This window comes from Macaca mulatta, chromosome 11, assembly GCF_049350105.2.
Source record: "Macaca mulatta isolate MMU2019108-1 chromosome 11, T2T-MMU8v2.0, whole genome shotgun sequence".
Lineage (NCBI taxonomy): Eukaryota > Metazoa > Chordata > Mammalia > Primates > Cercopithecidae > Macaca > Macaca mulatta.
Window position 1 is genome coordinate 46,195,656 of NC_133416.1, and position 14,822 is coordinate 46,210,477.

At 34.1% G+C, this 14,822-nt stretch overlaps 1 protein-coding gene across 12 annotated transcripts in view; it reads right to left on the bottom strand.

Annotated features, from left to right (window-relative positions):
• The window catches only part of KIF21A (kinesin family member 21A), a 163,269-nt gene that overhangs the window by 54,768 nt on the left and 93,679 nt on the right, over positions 1-14,822 (bottom strand). For 7 of the 12 annotated variants that reach the window (XM_077953856.1, XM_077953854.1, XM_077953851.1 and 4 more), the window contains exons 9-13: positions 13,996-14,185; positions 13,581-13,644; positions 9,800-10,003; positions 4,499-4,537; positions 94-184 (exon numbers count right to left, since the gene is read on the bottom strand). In XM_077953856.1, coding sequence (XP_077809982.1) covers positions 94-184; positions 4,499-4,537; positions 9,800-10,003; positions 13,581-13,644; positions 13,996-14,185 — 588 coding nt within the window. The remainder of the gene's footprint in view (positions 1-93; positions 185-4,498; positions 4,538-9,799; positions 10,004-13,580; positions 13,645-13,995; positions 14,186-14,822) is intronic. The other 5 variants (XM_077953857.1, XM_015151439.3, XM_077953853.1 and 2 more) reach the window with 1 other exon arrangement.

Here is a 14,822-nt window from a genome sequence, read left to right on the forward strand (position 1 = left end):
CAGTTCATTTTTCTACAAGTAAGTTAGTTATCAGCAACCAAGAACAACCAAACCTGGTGACTAAAACTGACAAGTTCATTCTTTCACACTTACCACTTCTAATTCATTGTTTTCTCTTTCTGAAGCACCCTTTTCTTCTTTCTTCTCTTGATCAGTGTCCGTATTATCCTCTTTACCAGCCACACTAAAAAAAGGAACATAAGGGTATGGTGTTAAAACAGAAAGGAAAAGTATTCACTTTTTTTCTCTCAGATTTTTAAAAGCCATCAATGATTTGTGAAAACAAACTTTAAATGTTGGTCACTTAAATGAGCAAAGCTATTCTACCTGACGCTTCAGAGAAAAATGGAAATTGCCAATCAGTCAATAGTGTAATGATTTATATCACCGGAGAAAAGCTTATTTTCAGAAAACACTGAGGAATAGATTATGCCTGAAAGCACGAGACCTCGACACCCCTAAGAACTAGTCACAGTAGCAGTCAATTAACTGGAATTCAAAAGAAATCAAACATTTTTGTTTTCTCATTTGAATACAAAAAACTTATCTCATATTAATACAATGATATTAAAAAAACTACATTTTTATTGATGTCCTAATACATTTAAGAGTATATTTAAAGTTCCAGATTAAATCTGCCCACAGTAAGCTTGTCTACACTAGCTACATCCATCAGTGTGTTCAGGTCTCCTTCAGGTAGTGGCACAGGCTCTTTTTTCTTAGGCAGCCCATACAGCACAAGGCCACTTCTCATTATGGTCTCACACAATGGGTCTTTGCATACCAAAAACTATCAAATGTTCAGGCTGCCCTTTGATTGAATAGAAAATTTCAGGGTCTGCCACAAGATTCACCTTATAAGTGGAGGCTCTCCTCTTCAGTTACCTGGTATCTACAACCATAACTACACACATATCAGGGAATGATTATAGCTAAATTAATTCAGCCCTGGTGGTCCTGAGGAAAAGAGAGAAGTTTTGTATACCCAAATAACTCTAATCCTTTGTGGATTTAGCAATCAACTATGCACAGACAGTACACTACTGATCACTAGACTCACATATTTAATTAAGCTAAATAACATTAAGAAAGTAAACTTTAAATGAATCTGTATATGAACTATTTCCTTTTGTGCTATAGTAGCATTTTAAAATCATTAAAAAGCACTTTGAGAGGCCGAGGTGGGTGGATCACGAGGTCAGGCATTTGAGTCCAGCCTGGCCAACATGGTGAAACCCCGTATCTCCTAAAAATACACAACAGCCGGGTATAGTGGTGCATACCTGTAATCCCAGCTACTAAGGAGGCTGGGGCAGAAGAATCGCTTGAACCCGGGAGATAGAGGTTGCAGTGAGGCGAGATCATGCCACTGCACTCTAGCCCGGGCGACAGAGTGAGACTCTGTCTCAAAAATAAATAAATTAGTTAATTAAAATAAATTTTAAAAATAAATAAATAAATACTCAAATAATACAATATTCTCTGAGTAAAATTCCTCTAGAAAAAAAAACTTTATCAGAATAGCTCAATAACAGCTATTGTTTTTTCATATATTCTTCTATATTAAATAATTTCCCTAATATATGGATTGATTTTTAGCTTTTAGGCTAAAAACTTAATCTCATTTAGGCCCTATTATAACTATAACTTTAATGATTAACTGTAGGTTTCTATTCTCAGAGATATTTTTGTACTGAGCACTATGAATATAAATACTTTTCCCTTGTAAGTACTTTTCAGAGTTTGTCATTTATGTTTATGTTATTATTTATTTAGTGCCTGTATTTCTCACTAGGCAGTCAGCTTCCTAAGGGAAGGGATCATGTCTGTTGGCCTCCACATTACATCCCTAGTACCCAGGGCCTGGCACATAACGAATGTGAAGTAAGTGGTTTGTTAAATAAATCAATCCCTGTGACTACGCATAAGCACCTCTGTTTGAACATGCTTATGTATCTCATGTACTAGCTCGGCTGGAGTAGAATGGTAGTTTTAAAAATGCATAAAGATGCATGAGAGACAGCATATATATGGCGAGAGAAGAAATTACAAGTAGGAGTACCAATATAACAGTCTTAACTGGAAATGAATGAAGTAAATTGTAACAGGGATCCATGAGTGCTGTTAAATCATTTGCATGGAGAAAAAATGAGCTTGAAGAAAACTAGGAACCACCTAGAAAGAACTTTTATGATAAACAATAAATAATTTTGTGTGATATACTAAATGCCTCTCTTAGGTTGCTTATAATATACTAGGACTGCTGATTTTCCACCATCATGCAGTTCAAGCTGAAAATCTAGAAAGAAATTCCCCTTTCATCCATCATCAATTAAAAGGCCAGCAGTATGTACTCAAACAGTGCTATACTTGAGGTCTAGGTCTAAGGTGTAGGGCTAGGAAAGGACAATTTATTAGGGAGACATCTTCCAGCAGGTTTCCCAATTCCCTCTCCTGGGCAGTCTCCCTTTCTCACCTGTGACTGCTACAGAATACAGTTTTCATTATTCTCTGTTCTTGTATTACTTCAAGTTCCAACCAAATCGCATTATACTTAAGTTTACGGCCATACAACCACCTTATTCCAAACATTTGACTCAACATATCCTTCTACTCCCTACTCCAAGTCACTGATACCCAGTTAAACAAATGCTATCTTTACGTCTACATTAACTCATATATTATAAGTCATTCATGCCACTTCTGATGCAGAAAAATCAGCAGTCATAACTTTACATTATTAATTTAAAGGCTTAAGCTTTTAAAATACAAGTTGATAGTTATAATTTTTATACCTCAAATATTCAAGTTTTCCTCAGTAAACCGAGGCAAATTGATACCTAAAATAAGTATCTAAATAGCAATGGAAGATATTTAAATTAGTACTTTATATAGAATCAGAAGCTTGGGAGCTGGAATTAGCAATTAACCCCTTCATTTGACAAACAAAAAGGGAACTGTGGCCTGGAGAAGTTAATCCCCTCAAGAGGACTAAAACCAGTTATACTGACTCCCAGACCATTTCAAAGTTCAGTTCACAGACTGGAAGCATCTCCATCACTTGGGAGCTTATTACTTACGCAGAATCTCAGGCTCCACCTCAGCCCTACTGAATCAGAATCTGCATTTTACCAAAATCCCTAGGAGATCTGTACACACGACTATGTTTCAGACATTGTTCTGTAACCACCAAACCACTCTGCTTTTGCTATCCTTCAGGGATCATGTAAAGATGGAAGTAAACTCCTTTCACTGAGTACATTTAAAGGACTTGAGTATTTTATGGTGATTAAATGCTTCCACACACAATTTTAATGATGTATCTTATTTTGACCTTTCAGAATAGAAGAAATTTCACAATTTTAATGCCTTAATTTAACTCCAGTAATAAACATGTTGTCCTAAATATGTATTGCTTAGGTGAGTTAGGGTATGACTGATAAAAAAATTAAAATTATAGCCTAAGTACAGAATACTTTAAAGAACCTATGGACTTATGGCATATAAGTATAAAAACTTTAGAATACTATATAACATACTAAATATAATTATAAAATATAAATTATAATTTAAAGAAAAACATTTTAAACTTTAAGATATTTAAAGTAAGATATTCATTTAACTAATTGCATAGTATAAGTTCTCAAGTTCTTAAGTAAAAGATGAATTTCTAAAGTAGGGCTTCCAAAACAGTTAAATATTACCTTGAAACTAGTATGTTTTCTTAATCATTTTGACTGTAATCTAGAGACTTGTTTAGGAAAATCTATGAAGAAAAGTTCTGATAAGGAAAATATCACTTGATCCTTGGTTAAATAATCCTAATTCTGAATCAGTAAAATGCAAATCAAGAATATGATTCTAAATTTTGCTCGTTTCCAATGAAAAAAGCAACTATCCTGTTTTTGATGTCCACTTCAAATACATTTTAAAAGCAAAAATTGTTTTTCTATTTCAACCTTAAGAATGTCTTATAAATCTTATTTGTAATCAGGCCACAGTTTCCTTTTGTTTGTTGTCATTTTAACGGTTTTTTTTTCCAGTAAAGATTATATTAAATAAATAAGAGAGACAGAAGCCCACCCATGACTCAGCATGTGCTACAACAAAATGTCAATTTCCATTCTGCTCACAAGTTTCCGTAAGACAAAGAATTACTGTTGTTTTTTCTTTTTTAAATAAATCAAATGGCAGGGGTTTTAGGGCCATTTTTACCCTACAAAAGCTAAGTCATCATCATAATTATCATAGTTTATTCTGTAATCACATGAAACTGCCTGAATTTTAATTGAAGTATCTAGTGAAGATTTTATTCTTAAAAAGTACTTTCTTAAAAATGTATTACAGTGTTCTTGTTAGTTTTATAAAGTCAGCATTACTTTTAGGAGCACCCCAGCTTATCTAGTCTGAAACAATATATAATACTATAACACATTTCCTTGTGAATGGCAACTCAGTATTTAAACATTTTAATAGAAAACCTGGGAAATATTCCAACCTTCTTTCTTCTCGATTGCTTTCCTCAAGTTTCTGTAGCCTTCAAAATCACGAGGCACAGTATTGGAAGGCCAAGCCAATGAAGGACAAACCAGACAGTAAAAAGCGAAAGTGATAAGAAGGTAAAAATGATACATGAGCTTGAAGACTTTAAAATAAATTTTAAAAGATATCATCAAAGGACAATACACAGTAAAAAGGCAATACATTTGTATGAATAAAAAGTAAGTAGAAAATCAAGCAGCAATATATCTAAGAAGAGTATATAGACTATCAGTTGAAATTATGCAGCAGCAAAATGTATAGTCTCAATTTATAAAAGTTGATAAGGATTAGGCATTCTTGGATGCCTTTTCTTTAGTCTGAAGTGGGTCAATTTACTCAGCTTCCCCCAAAAAAGACCACTTTCAATAATATATTCTTTCTTTCAAGCGTTTACAGAAGAATTTTTAATGGCATCATTAAAAGAATTCACAAAGTAATGCCTTTATACCATAATATGAAAATACCACTAATACTAAATTCTAGGATAATACTTTTAAAAACATACTTTCTGTTGTAATACACTACATATGAAAATCACTAAATCTAAAAAAAAAACTGATTTCAAAGTTATACATGAAATGGTATTGCAGGCAAATGAATATGGTTGTTATGATATCTGGGAAAAACTGTAATTTTATTACTTGAAAATAAAATTTCACATTGGGATTAAAGAGTTTACTAATTATTATAAACTATTGAACGGGCATATCTATAAAGCAATAGTGGCAAAAAAAAAAAAAAAAGAGGTGGGGAGAACTGTAGTACTTTCCATTAGTAAGATTGTTTTTTAACCAGAAACATATAAGAAATACCATGTGTACAGGGTTTTAAAGATAAAGAATATTCAATATTAAAACTTGGAGATCTTTACTCAGTGGAATGTACTGTATACCAATATTTGTCATGTAGAAAAAAAGACAGATGTGCTAGGCTCTGATTAAGTATATGGCAATTTTGATATAGAACACTTCTGCCCAGAATATTTTTCAGAAAATATTTTTCAGAATCATCAATATTTTAAAATGAAGAGACTGAATCAGAGGTATGAGTTATTTTATCAAGCCAGTTCTTTTCATTTTAATTTCATAATATATGTGCTCCCATGTGATTCTTATTTACTGGTCTGTGATTGTTTTCGCATCAACTTACATGCCGCCATTAGATGAGACTAGCAATCTTTCTGAGAAAAAGTCTACAAAGTAATATACAGTAATCAAACGGTCCAGTATAGTGATTAGAAAAAGCAAAGTAAAGCCACTGCCTAAGAAATCTGTGTTTCTAGAGTTTCAACCCAACACCACTAAATGCAAATCAGTGCAGTCTGATCGATGAGTGAAGTTTTTTTATGTTGCAAGTCATTTAAAGCTAGATATCCAAAAATATGGGATTTAATATGTGAATGGTAAATTTTCCTCGTCCACATACAAAAAATTCAAAAAACTTTTATGTCTACTCTAGGCTTATACTAATGATAATGAGCTACAATGGCTCAGAGAATGTGGTTTCCTCACGAAGAACCCAGATTTTCTATTTTCAATATAGAGACTTTTGTTAGCTTATACAAGAAAGCTATATTAAAATATAAAGCTGACATGAGCTAGCAAGTACATAAATTTTAGACACCTCCTAAATTGCCTTTTTAAAAACCATTACAATCAGTGGTTCAAAAAGACAATGGAGGGACAGAGAAATAAACTAATAATCTAACACCTCTCCCTAACTTAAAGGAGTTCAATTTTTAGTTCATTTAGTTCCCCTACAATGTTTCTTCTACAGTTAAAGAGAGAGAATGACAATTCTTGCCAACCATTCTAACATTTGTGTAACTGAAAGATATGCAACATAGTTTAATTGTTATTTTCTTACTATCTACACCTCTGGATTATTCTACAGCTCAACAGAAAATAAGCACAATAAGGTAGAGGAGCAAACCTTAAAACCTTACATATTAGCTATTAGTTATAGTTCTGATAAAGACTGATGCAGAAGACAGCATTTGTGGCATCCTTCTTAAACACAAATGCAGCTTCTGGCATTAAAATGATCCAGTTACTACTCTTCCTATCAACTCTTACATTGTCAGAGGCCTTGTAGCCACGGCAACCAAGAATCTACAACACAGAGCAATAAATTAAAAGACACAGAGCTTCCAAAGAGTTTGTGAATTCAGTGACAAGGAAAGGAGGCAGCTATAGAAGCCAGGACAGCTTAGAATAGCTAAATCCAAAGGTCAAGCAAGCCCCAGTCAGGTTTTAGAAACTCATAGGCACAAGAAGGTAAAAAAAAAAAAAAAAAAAAAAAAAAAAAAAAAAACCACTTTCCTACTCTATCTTTTTTTCATTAGATTATGCTGTCTAACATATTTTGTTGTATGGATTAATGTATCCTCTTTAAAAATTACAAACACCCCTACAAAGGAAGCTTGTTAGTTATCAGTCATTTCCACTGGTATGAATTCCTTTAGTCAAATGGCTTTGTTCCTGAGTTTGAATTTAAGGAGATCAGAGAAGTAGATAATTTTGAAATTGGGAGCACTTCGGGGTAGGGCAGAATTACATGAGAACTGGACCGCATAAGAGAGGAATGGATCAAGGTTGCATGGGGACACAAGAAAGTTAGTAAGAACGAATGGCTCAAGCAGAAATTCCCATTTTTCCCCCAAAGACTGGCCTACACCTATGAGAGGGAAAGAAGGTTCTTTCCCCTGTCTTGCCTTTTCTTGCCCCCTTCTGAATTATTCTTACCATATTATAAAATGGGCAGAAATCATTTTATGTGAGTGAGCTGGGAAATTTGGATACCAGGTATTTACAATGCTTGCTAGAGAAAAATTAGGCCAAAGTTTCAATTAATTTTTAACTGAACCTCCTGTATGTGTAAGGTTGAGGCAGACCCACATTTTGCAATGCCCTCTCTGACAGATAAAATAGATAAACATGAAGCATGGAATGCAACTCAATCAGAATCAATGCATCTAAACAGGAGCTATCACTTCCAAGGAGCTCCTGTGGAAGACTGAGCACTTTAGTAAAGCTGTTGTCCTTCTAAACATTTCTGGAACTCTAGGTATATTGTATGCTGGATTTTTTCAACTTGTAGGGAATCCTTTGGCTAAATGAGGGCTTAGCTACATTTTAAAAATAGAAATTGACATACAGTTAAAAGTTATTGGGATCCAAGTGTGATGAACAAAATGCTTTATCAAACTAAGTAAAACAGGATTGGTTTTCATTTTTTAATTCAAAAAAAAAATTTGATTATAGTATGGTAAGACCTATTAAATGTTATAAATTCTTATATGTAGCAATAAAAATTTATAAATTGGCTCTAAAAATGTTTATAGTTACATGGTATAGTACACAAGAAAATTTTTTAGATTCACATATTATATAGGTGTCAGTTTTATAAAATTATATAGGTGTCAGTGTACAAAGGTACACTACAGCATGTGTGAAAATGCTCTTTAAAATGTTTGCATATAGCACTCTATAGGTATATTAATTTTTAGAAAGTATTAATTTATTTTTCTCATTCTAAGCTATCTTTCATCTCTTATCTGGCTCATTCACAAATATTTTATCTCTAATTATGTGGTTTTTTGTTAGGAAATGAATTATTTTCTTCACTTAGGCTTTAATGTTTAAATCCAGTTGTTTGGTGAGTTCTTATCAGTATTAACATCTATTATTTTTATTGTAATAATTATGACAACTAATCACTGAATTAGTCACAACCACTATTAAAATGTTCAAAACAGCCTAGATTTCTATTGGGATCCTTAGTTGTTTTTCATTAGTCATATTCAACAAGTGATTAAGGAAATATCTCTAAATTTACCTCAAAAGGAAAAAGCAGTATCAGTTGTGACCTTAAAAAAAAAACTTTGCTTATACTTACTTATTATTTATGAATACAAATGACCTAGATCTTTGAAAACAAGTCATACCATTTGACATTTTGACCAACTACAGAAGTGGATTTTACAAGTCAGCGATAAGTCATGTGCAAAAGTCTCAAGTTAATTCAAGCAGTAACTTGGGTAACACTAGTTTCGATAATCCTATGATCATTATTTCAGTTTTAATTGCCCTCCATAGGGGGAGAGCTAATCATTATACATTTCTTAATGCTGCCATAATCAATGATCTATGAAAACATCTAAGACATTAATATCTCAAGAATGCAATTTCAAATGCAATGCCTAACCATAATGTACAATTCCTTGTTTTAATTATTCTCTCTAAACTCAAGAACACAAAGCAGAGTTAATTTGAAGAATTTAAACTTCCAATGACTTTGATCAACTGGCTGCTCCAGGAAGAAATGCCTGGCTGCCTAAATACATTTCTAAATAAACTGAGCAAAGCAGCAGGTAGGCTAAACGTCTACATCAGTTCTACAAAGCATTCCTCCTGTAACAAACCAGGTGGCAAATCAGATGATTTTGCTTCCTTTTGAATATCTAGCCAAAAATGTTTAAATTTAATTTGACTGGTATGCTCAAAATATAGTCTCTGTAAGTAATCTGACTGCACAATAGAATCAGTGTGTAAACATGTAAAGAGCTTACGAATATTTAACCACTTACACATTACAAGTGGTTAAATTTTCATTTTCTTCCTCTCCTTTGCACCCAGTTGATTTCAGAGGGACAAACTATCAGGATGCAAGAAAGAGAAAGCCTAGAACAGTGGTGAAAAGCTGAGTAACTCCTTGTTGGAAGATTCAAAAAGCCTGAAATAGCATAAATAATTTTCACATAATCAAATTAGAAGCCCTGCAGAAAATATTTAAGAGACCAAATGACATTACATGACATTCTGATGGATTAGTTTAGCCTTTAGTTAAACTAATCTAGACAGGGATGAAAATATCCATGAGACTACTTAATTGTATTAGGAAATGGGGAAAAAAATGAAAACACTGAGTTATAATGGTACAGCAAGCTTTGCCGAAAAGCAAAATGAATGGAATGCAAAAGCAGCTATTTGAAGAAATAATAAAATAATTTATAATAGTAATTTTATATTGTCATGGTCTAAATAAAATTAATTACCATATTATTACAATTAAATCTATTTTTCTTACACATAAGTAGAGATAAACCATTAAAAATATAGTTGTAGTTTCAGCTAACATAGTGATTTATTTCATATACTAAGGTACTCATGAAACTATGTATGCTCTTTATAATTGCAAATTAAAATACCCTGAAAAGGAAATAGAGATTCATTTAGCAGTGATTTTATAATCCCACCTTTTTTTCTTCCTCTTTTCTTTTCTTTTCAACTTCTCTAAATCTTTCTTTGCTAGGTCTATAATTTCAATGGTTTCTTTGTCTGAGGATAGTATAGTAGGAGAAAAAGTTGATGATCCACTGAAATATGGCGCTCTTGCTGTGGCTCTTGTCAAGTTTTTCCGAAGGTTCTCATTCACTGCTTCACTTTCTAATAATTTTGCTCTAGCAAATAAAAATATATTTAAATAGGGAGTATTTTTCTCTGTGGATAAAAATACATAACATAAAGTATACCACACTACCATTTCTTAAGTGTACAGCTCTGTAGCACTAAGCAAATCTACACTGTTCTGCAACCATCGCCACCATCCATCTCCAGAAATTTTTCATCTTCCCTTACTGAGACTCTATACCCATTAAATATTAACTTCCCCCTCAGCCCTTTTACCTCAGCTCTGGCACCCATCGTTCTACTTTCTGTCTCTATGAATATGACTGCTCTAGCAATAAGGCAGGAACATTTTAAATGAGTTAATCTGCATGTTAAAAAAGTTTTCCAAAATGCATTTCAACATGGCTACAGGATAAGGATTTTTAAACTAAATAAAATTCTCAAAAAATAATAAAAATAATCACAAAAGAATGCTCACGAACACTGTTTAAATTTTTTTTCAAATTTCCTGATTGAATAATTATACATTTGCAATCATAATCTTAATACTCAAAAGAATTCTACATATTCAGATGCCAGTGGTAATTAGATTACTTGAATTCTGGCCAGTTGGACATCAGTTGTCCTTGCTTGTAAACCTATTATTTAAACTTAAAAAATACACAAGCAGCATGCTCCCCTTAGTTTCAGTTCCTCATTCATCACACAATAGCAGCATTTCCAAAACTGTGCAAGGAATAAATTGTCAAATTTGCCCCAAACTGGCTGACAGACATCTGGCTCCTGAATATAGCATGGGAAAAGACAGTATCTCCAAGGAAACTTGAGTTTGAGAATTGAAAAAATTATTTTGTTTGCTCAAGCAGTCCTAATAATGACAGAATAATGTACACACTGATCCTAACACGTGAAGACATCAAACAATGAAATCCTAAAAGAACCTAGATTATTGAGACTAAAAGGATTCAGAGAGTCCTCTAGGCCAATTCCCTTATTTCTATTTTATTTAAACCATCAAAAATACAACTATCTACTTACATATAATAGATTTTCAAGGTCAGTCAGGCACAATAGTGATTGAGACTGAAAAATAAGAAAAAAATACAACCTATCTCTCTCAACACTCTATTACTAAGCACTTTTGCCATATGTTCAAATATTTCAGAGAAAGATGCTGGATTATTTGCAATACTAAGCTCTGGAAGTCACAGTCAGCTCAGTGCTTTTTCATTGCCTACCAAAATTATTCATTCTACTCTTGAAATAGTTGAGACACATGGGGTCTCACTATGTTGCCCAGGCTGGTCTCAAGCTCCCAGCCTCAAGTGATCCTCCCACCTCAGCCTCCCAAAGTGTTGGGATTACAGGCATGATCCACCCTACCTGGTCCTACACATTCTTTAATGAAATTGTTTTAGTATAAATGTGATACCATATGTGAGCAGAACAATTACAGTATTTTTAGATGGTTAAATAGCTGTGTACAAACTTCTAGGTTAATTAAATGACTTCAAAATTGTTTTAGAGAAAATTCACATAAAAACTCAAAGTTAAAATTCATGATTATCAAACAGTAGAAAAGTACAAACAATATATTACACTTTTCTATATTTTTAATTTCTAGCACAAAGCCTGGGTACTTAATAAGGAATGCTAAGAATGAATGAAAATATAATAAATCAGCTAACAATAATGATCTATATTTTAATGGGCTCCTTTATTATTATGTAATAAATAATGTGGGTATTTTATTTTAAAATTTACGTTTTTCACCTAATGTTAAAAGTCTGCATTTGGTAGGGGCATATCCAATGACTCTTTGATCCTAGTGCTAATAAAGGCCTTTTAGGGATTACCTCCACAAACTCCAGGGTACATTAACAGAATCTACTTTTTGTATGGCCTACAGGGAGACAAGTTGAGGATCTGGAACAAGGTATTAACCTACACCAGGAAAGATTTGATCAGCGATTGAACTCAGGGCCCATGAGTCATCTCTGTTCTCTAAATGGCTTAAGGAAGGAATAGTCTTAACTCAAGACTTAGAAGAAGGAAGATATTAGATGCTACTTTTAGCCACTAGAAGGAGTGGAAGTGGTTCTGGCAGTTTTCTAGGAAATAAGGACATTAGTCAAGCAATTTGCCTAACAGTGACAAAAAGCCGAGGTACAACCTTAGAATACAGAGTGGAGGAAAGGAAAGAGAGACTAAGAACTGGAATAGGCAATCCGCTTTAACAATTGGCAAGTGCCAAAGAAATAAAAGCGATAAGAGAAGCAGCCTAGGAGCAGGAAGAGGATCTTCAAGAACTAAAAAACAGAGCTATCAGTTGTGTCTCAAGGAGTGGTAAAATGGGGTCAACAGAATCAGGAAAGACTGGTCAGAGAACAAAGTTTTAGCAGTAGGCAGGGAACAGTACTGCCAACAAGGGGTAGAAACTGCAAGTCCAGGTTGGCTGCTGAGCAGAACTAGGATGTAGTGCCCAAAGGTCTCTGTCAAAAACGTGAAGCATGAAAAATTATATATATATATATGTACTATGCATAACATATATAATATATATGTACACATATACACACACAGAATAAAATTATACTTGAATAACTATATTGCCACATCGGCATGTGTTTTCATTTGTTTTTGCTTTTTGAAACACTTAAGAGATTCAATGTGCCTTGTGTAGCCAGAAACAGTGGCGATAGTACTTGCCACAGTTTGAGAACCTCTAGAACAGCCAGAGGAAGAGAAAGAGAACACAAATACAAGACAGGGTAACTGTGAAAGACGATCTCCTCCCATTTGCTTATGTTCTACAAATAGCAGAAGTGAGATTTGAACTACTTAGATGCTCTGCCATGGAGCTGACTGGAGTTTTCCTTCAAGAAAAATATAGCTCAGTCATCACAGCAAACCATGGAACCTGAAAATATTATTGACTTAACCTTCTTTCCCAACCCTATTCCCCAAGTCTACTCCCCTCCACATTCCTACACCAGGCATGGGCATCCTTTAACTAAATTCTGTCATTCTGTTTACTACATGTGATGATTTATGTATGCTGCCCAACCTAGAGTGTGAACTCTTTATGTCATGCTTGCCCCCAGCCCCAGTCATGGTATTGACATATGCAAGTATGTGTGGCATGTTGTATGAAATGTGAATAGATGTACCACAGAGGGGCAGGCAAATTAGTAGGTATGCCATGATTTACATGCAGGAATAGCTAAAGATATAAAAGAGAACAGGAGATTCAAAAAATTGGAGATGACGTGTAGATATTGATCTATTCCCAAGTGATGGGGAAAGAGGCATATGAAGGAAAGGCATCAAAGATAACTTCAGCAACATAAATTTTGCCTGTTGCATATGTCAAGTTAGGTAAGCACCCAATTTTGGGATATAGCAGTAAGAGTAGGAGAATAATACGGGAAGACAGGGGAGGAAAGGAGCTTGGAATACGACATCAAGGGAAAGGTAAGTAACAAGTCTCCTAAAGTTAACCTAACCAAAGGGCTGAAATATCACCATGGACAACTGCCAAACAATAAGCTCAACAAACAGAAATATTATAACATTGCAAAATTCAAAAAACCATATGCATTATATGTTACAGAACATGAACTATACCTGAGATCTTCGATTTCTTTTATATAACTATGAATCATATTACTAATCTCCTCATTTCCTTCACCTGAAAGACAAAATATGAAATAAAAATTTTCCTTTAAATTAAGACTTCAACAAAACAGAATAAAAAAAAGTCGGGAAACAAAACAGTAATTTTTTAAAACACAATGCTTACAGTAAATTTTCTACCCTTTATTAGATGGGCAGACCATAAGATAGTATTATTATAAAGGGAATATTTTGTTTATATAAGAATTTATTATTTTTTGAAATTAGGTATTTAGCTTAAAACCACAGACTGTATACACAGAGACTAGCATTTCTATTTCAACTATGCTAGGTAATTAGTGAACACAAAGAATGTTCCCTACCCTCCAGAAGTTAATCCCTCACTTATCCCACCCTACGCGCATACCTGCTCTGGCAAGAACGTGGTTGGCCTGATCACTAACAAGCTGTGTAATTCTGGACCTCAGTGCATCAACCGTCTCTTGCATGGCTTTAATTCTTACACGCAGGTTATTATTTTCAGTCTGTAGCATAGCATTCTCATGGAACATGTCATTGATGCTTTCCACACCCTCTTCGTCAATTATTCTTTTACCCTAGTAAAGGAAAACAATGTCCTTGTTGCTTGAGGAGTCAAAAACACAAGAGTTTTGCTTAAGGATACTCTATAACTATACGTTCTCCAACCAAGAGCACTTTTATCTTACCAACCCCAAGGCAAAAGAAATCCTTTCCCCTCTAGCAGAACACTTCACAATGTATTTGTTACTAAAGAAATTGATTAGCCAGGTGCAGTGGCTCATACTTGTAATCCCAGCACTTTGGGAGACCAAAGCGGACAGATCACCTGAGGTCAGGAGTTCAAGACCAGCCTGGCCAATGTGGTGAAACTCCATCTCTACTAAAAATACAAAAATCAGCCAGGTGTGGTGGCGGTTGCCTATAATCCCAGCTACTCCAGAGGCTGAGGCAGGAGAATCATTTGAACCTGGGAGGAGGAAGTTGCAGTGAGCTGAGATCACACCACTGCACTCCAGCCTGGGTGATAGAGGGAGACTCCATCTCAAAAAAAAAAAAAAAAAAAGGGTAGGAAAGCTTTTGAACAAACAGTTGTTAGGTTAGACTGAACATAGTTAAAGACTGCCCACAAGGAAAACTAGAGACTCCTACCTCCAAAAGGAAGGAGGACACTATTATGACAACCAAGAGATTCCAGAGACACATATGTGTAAG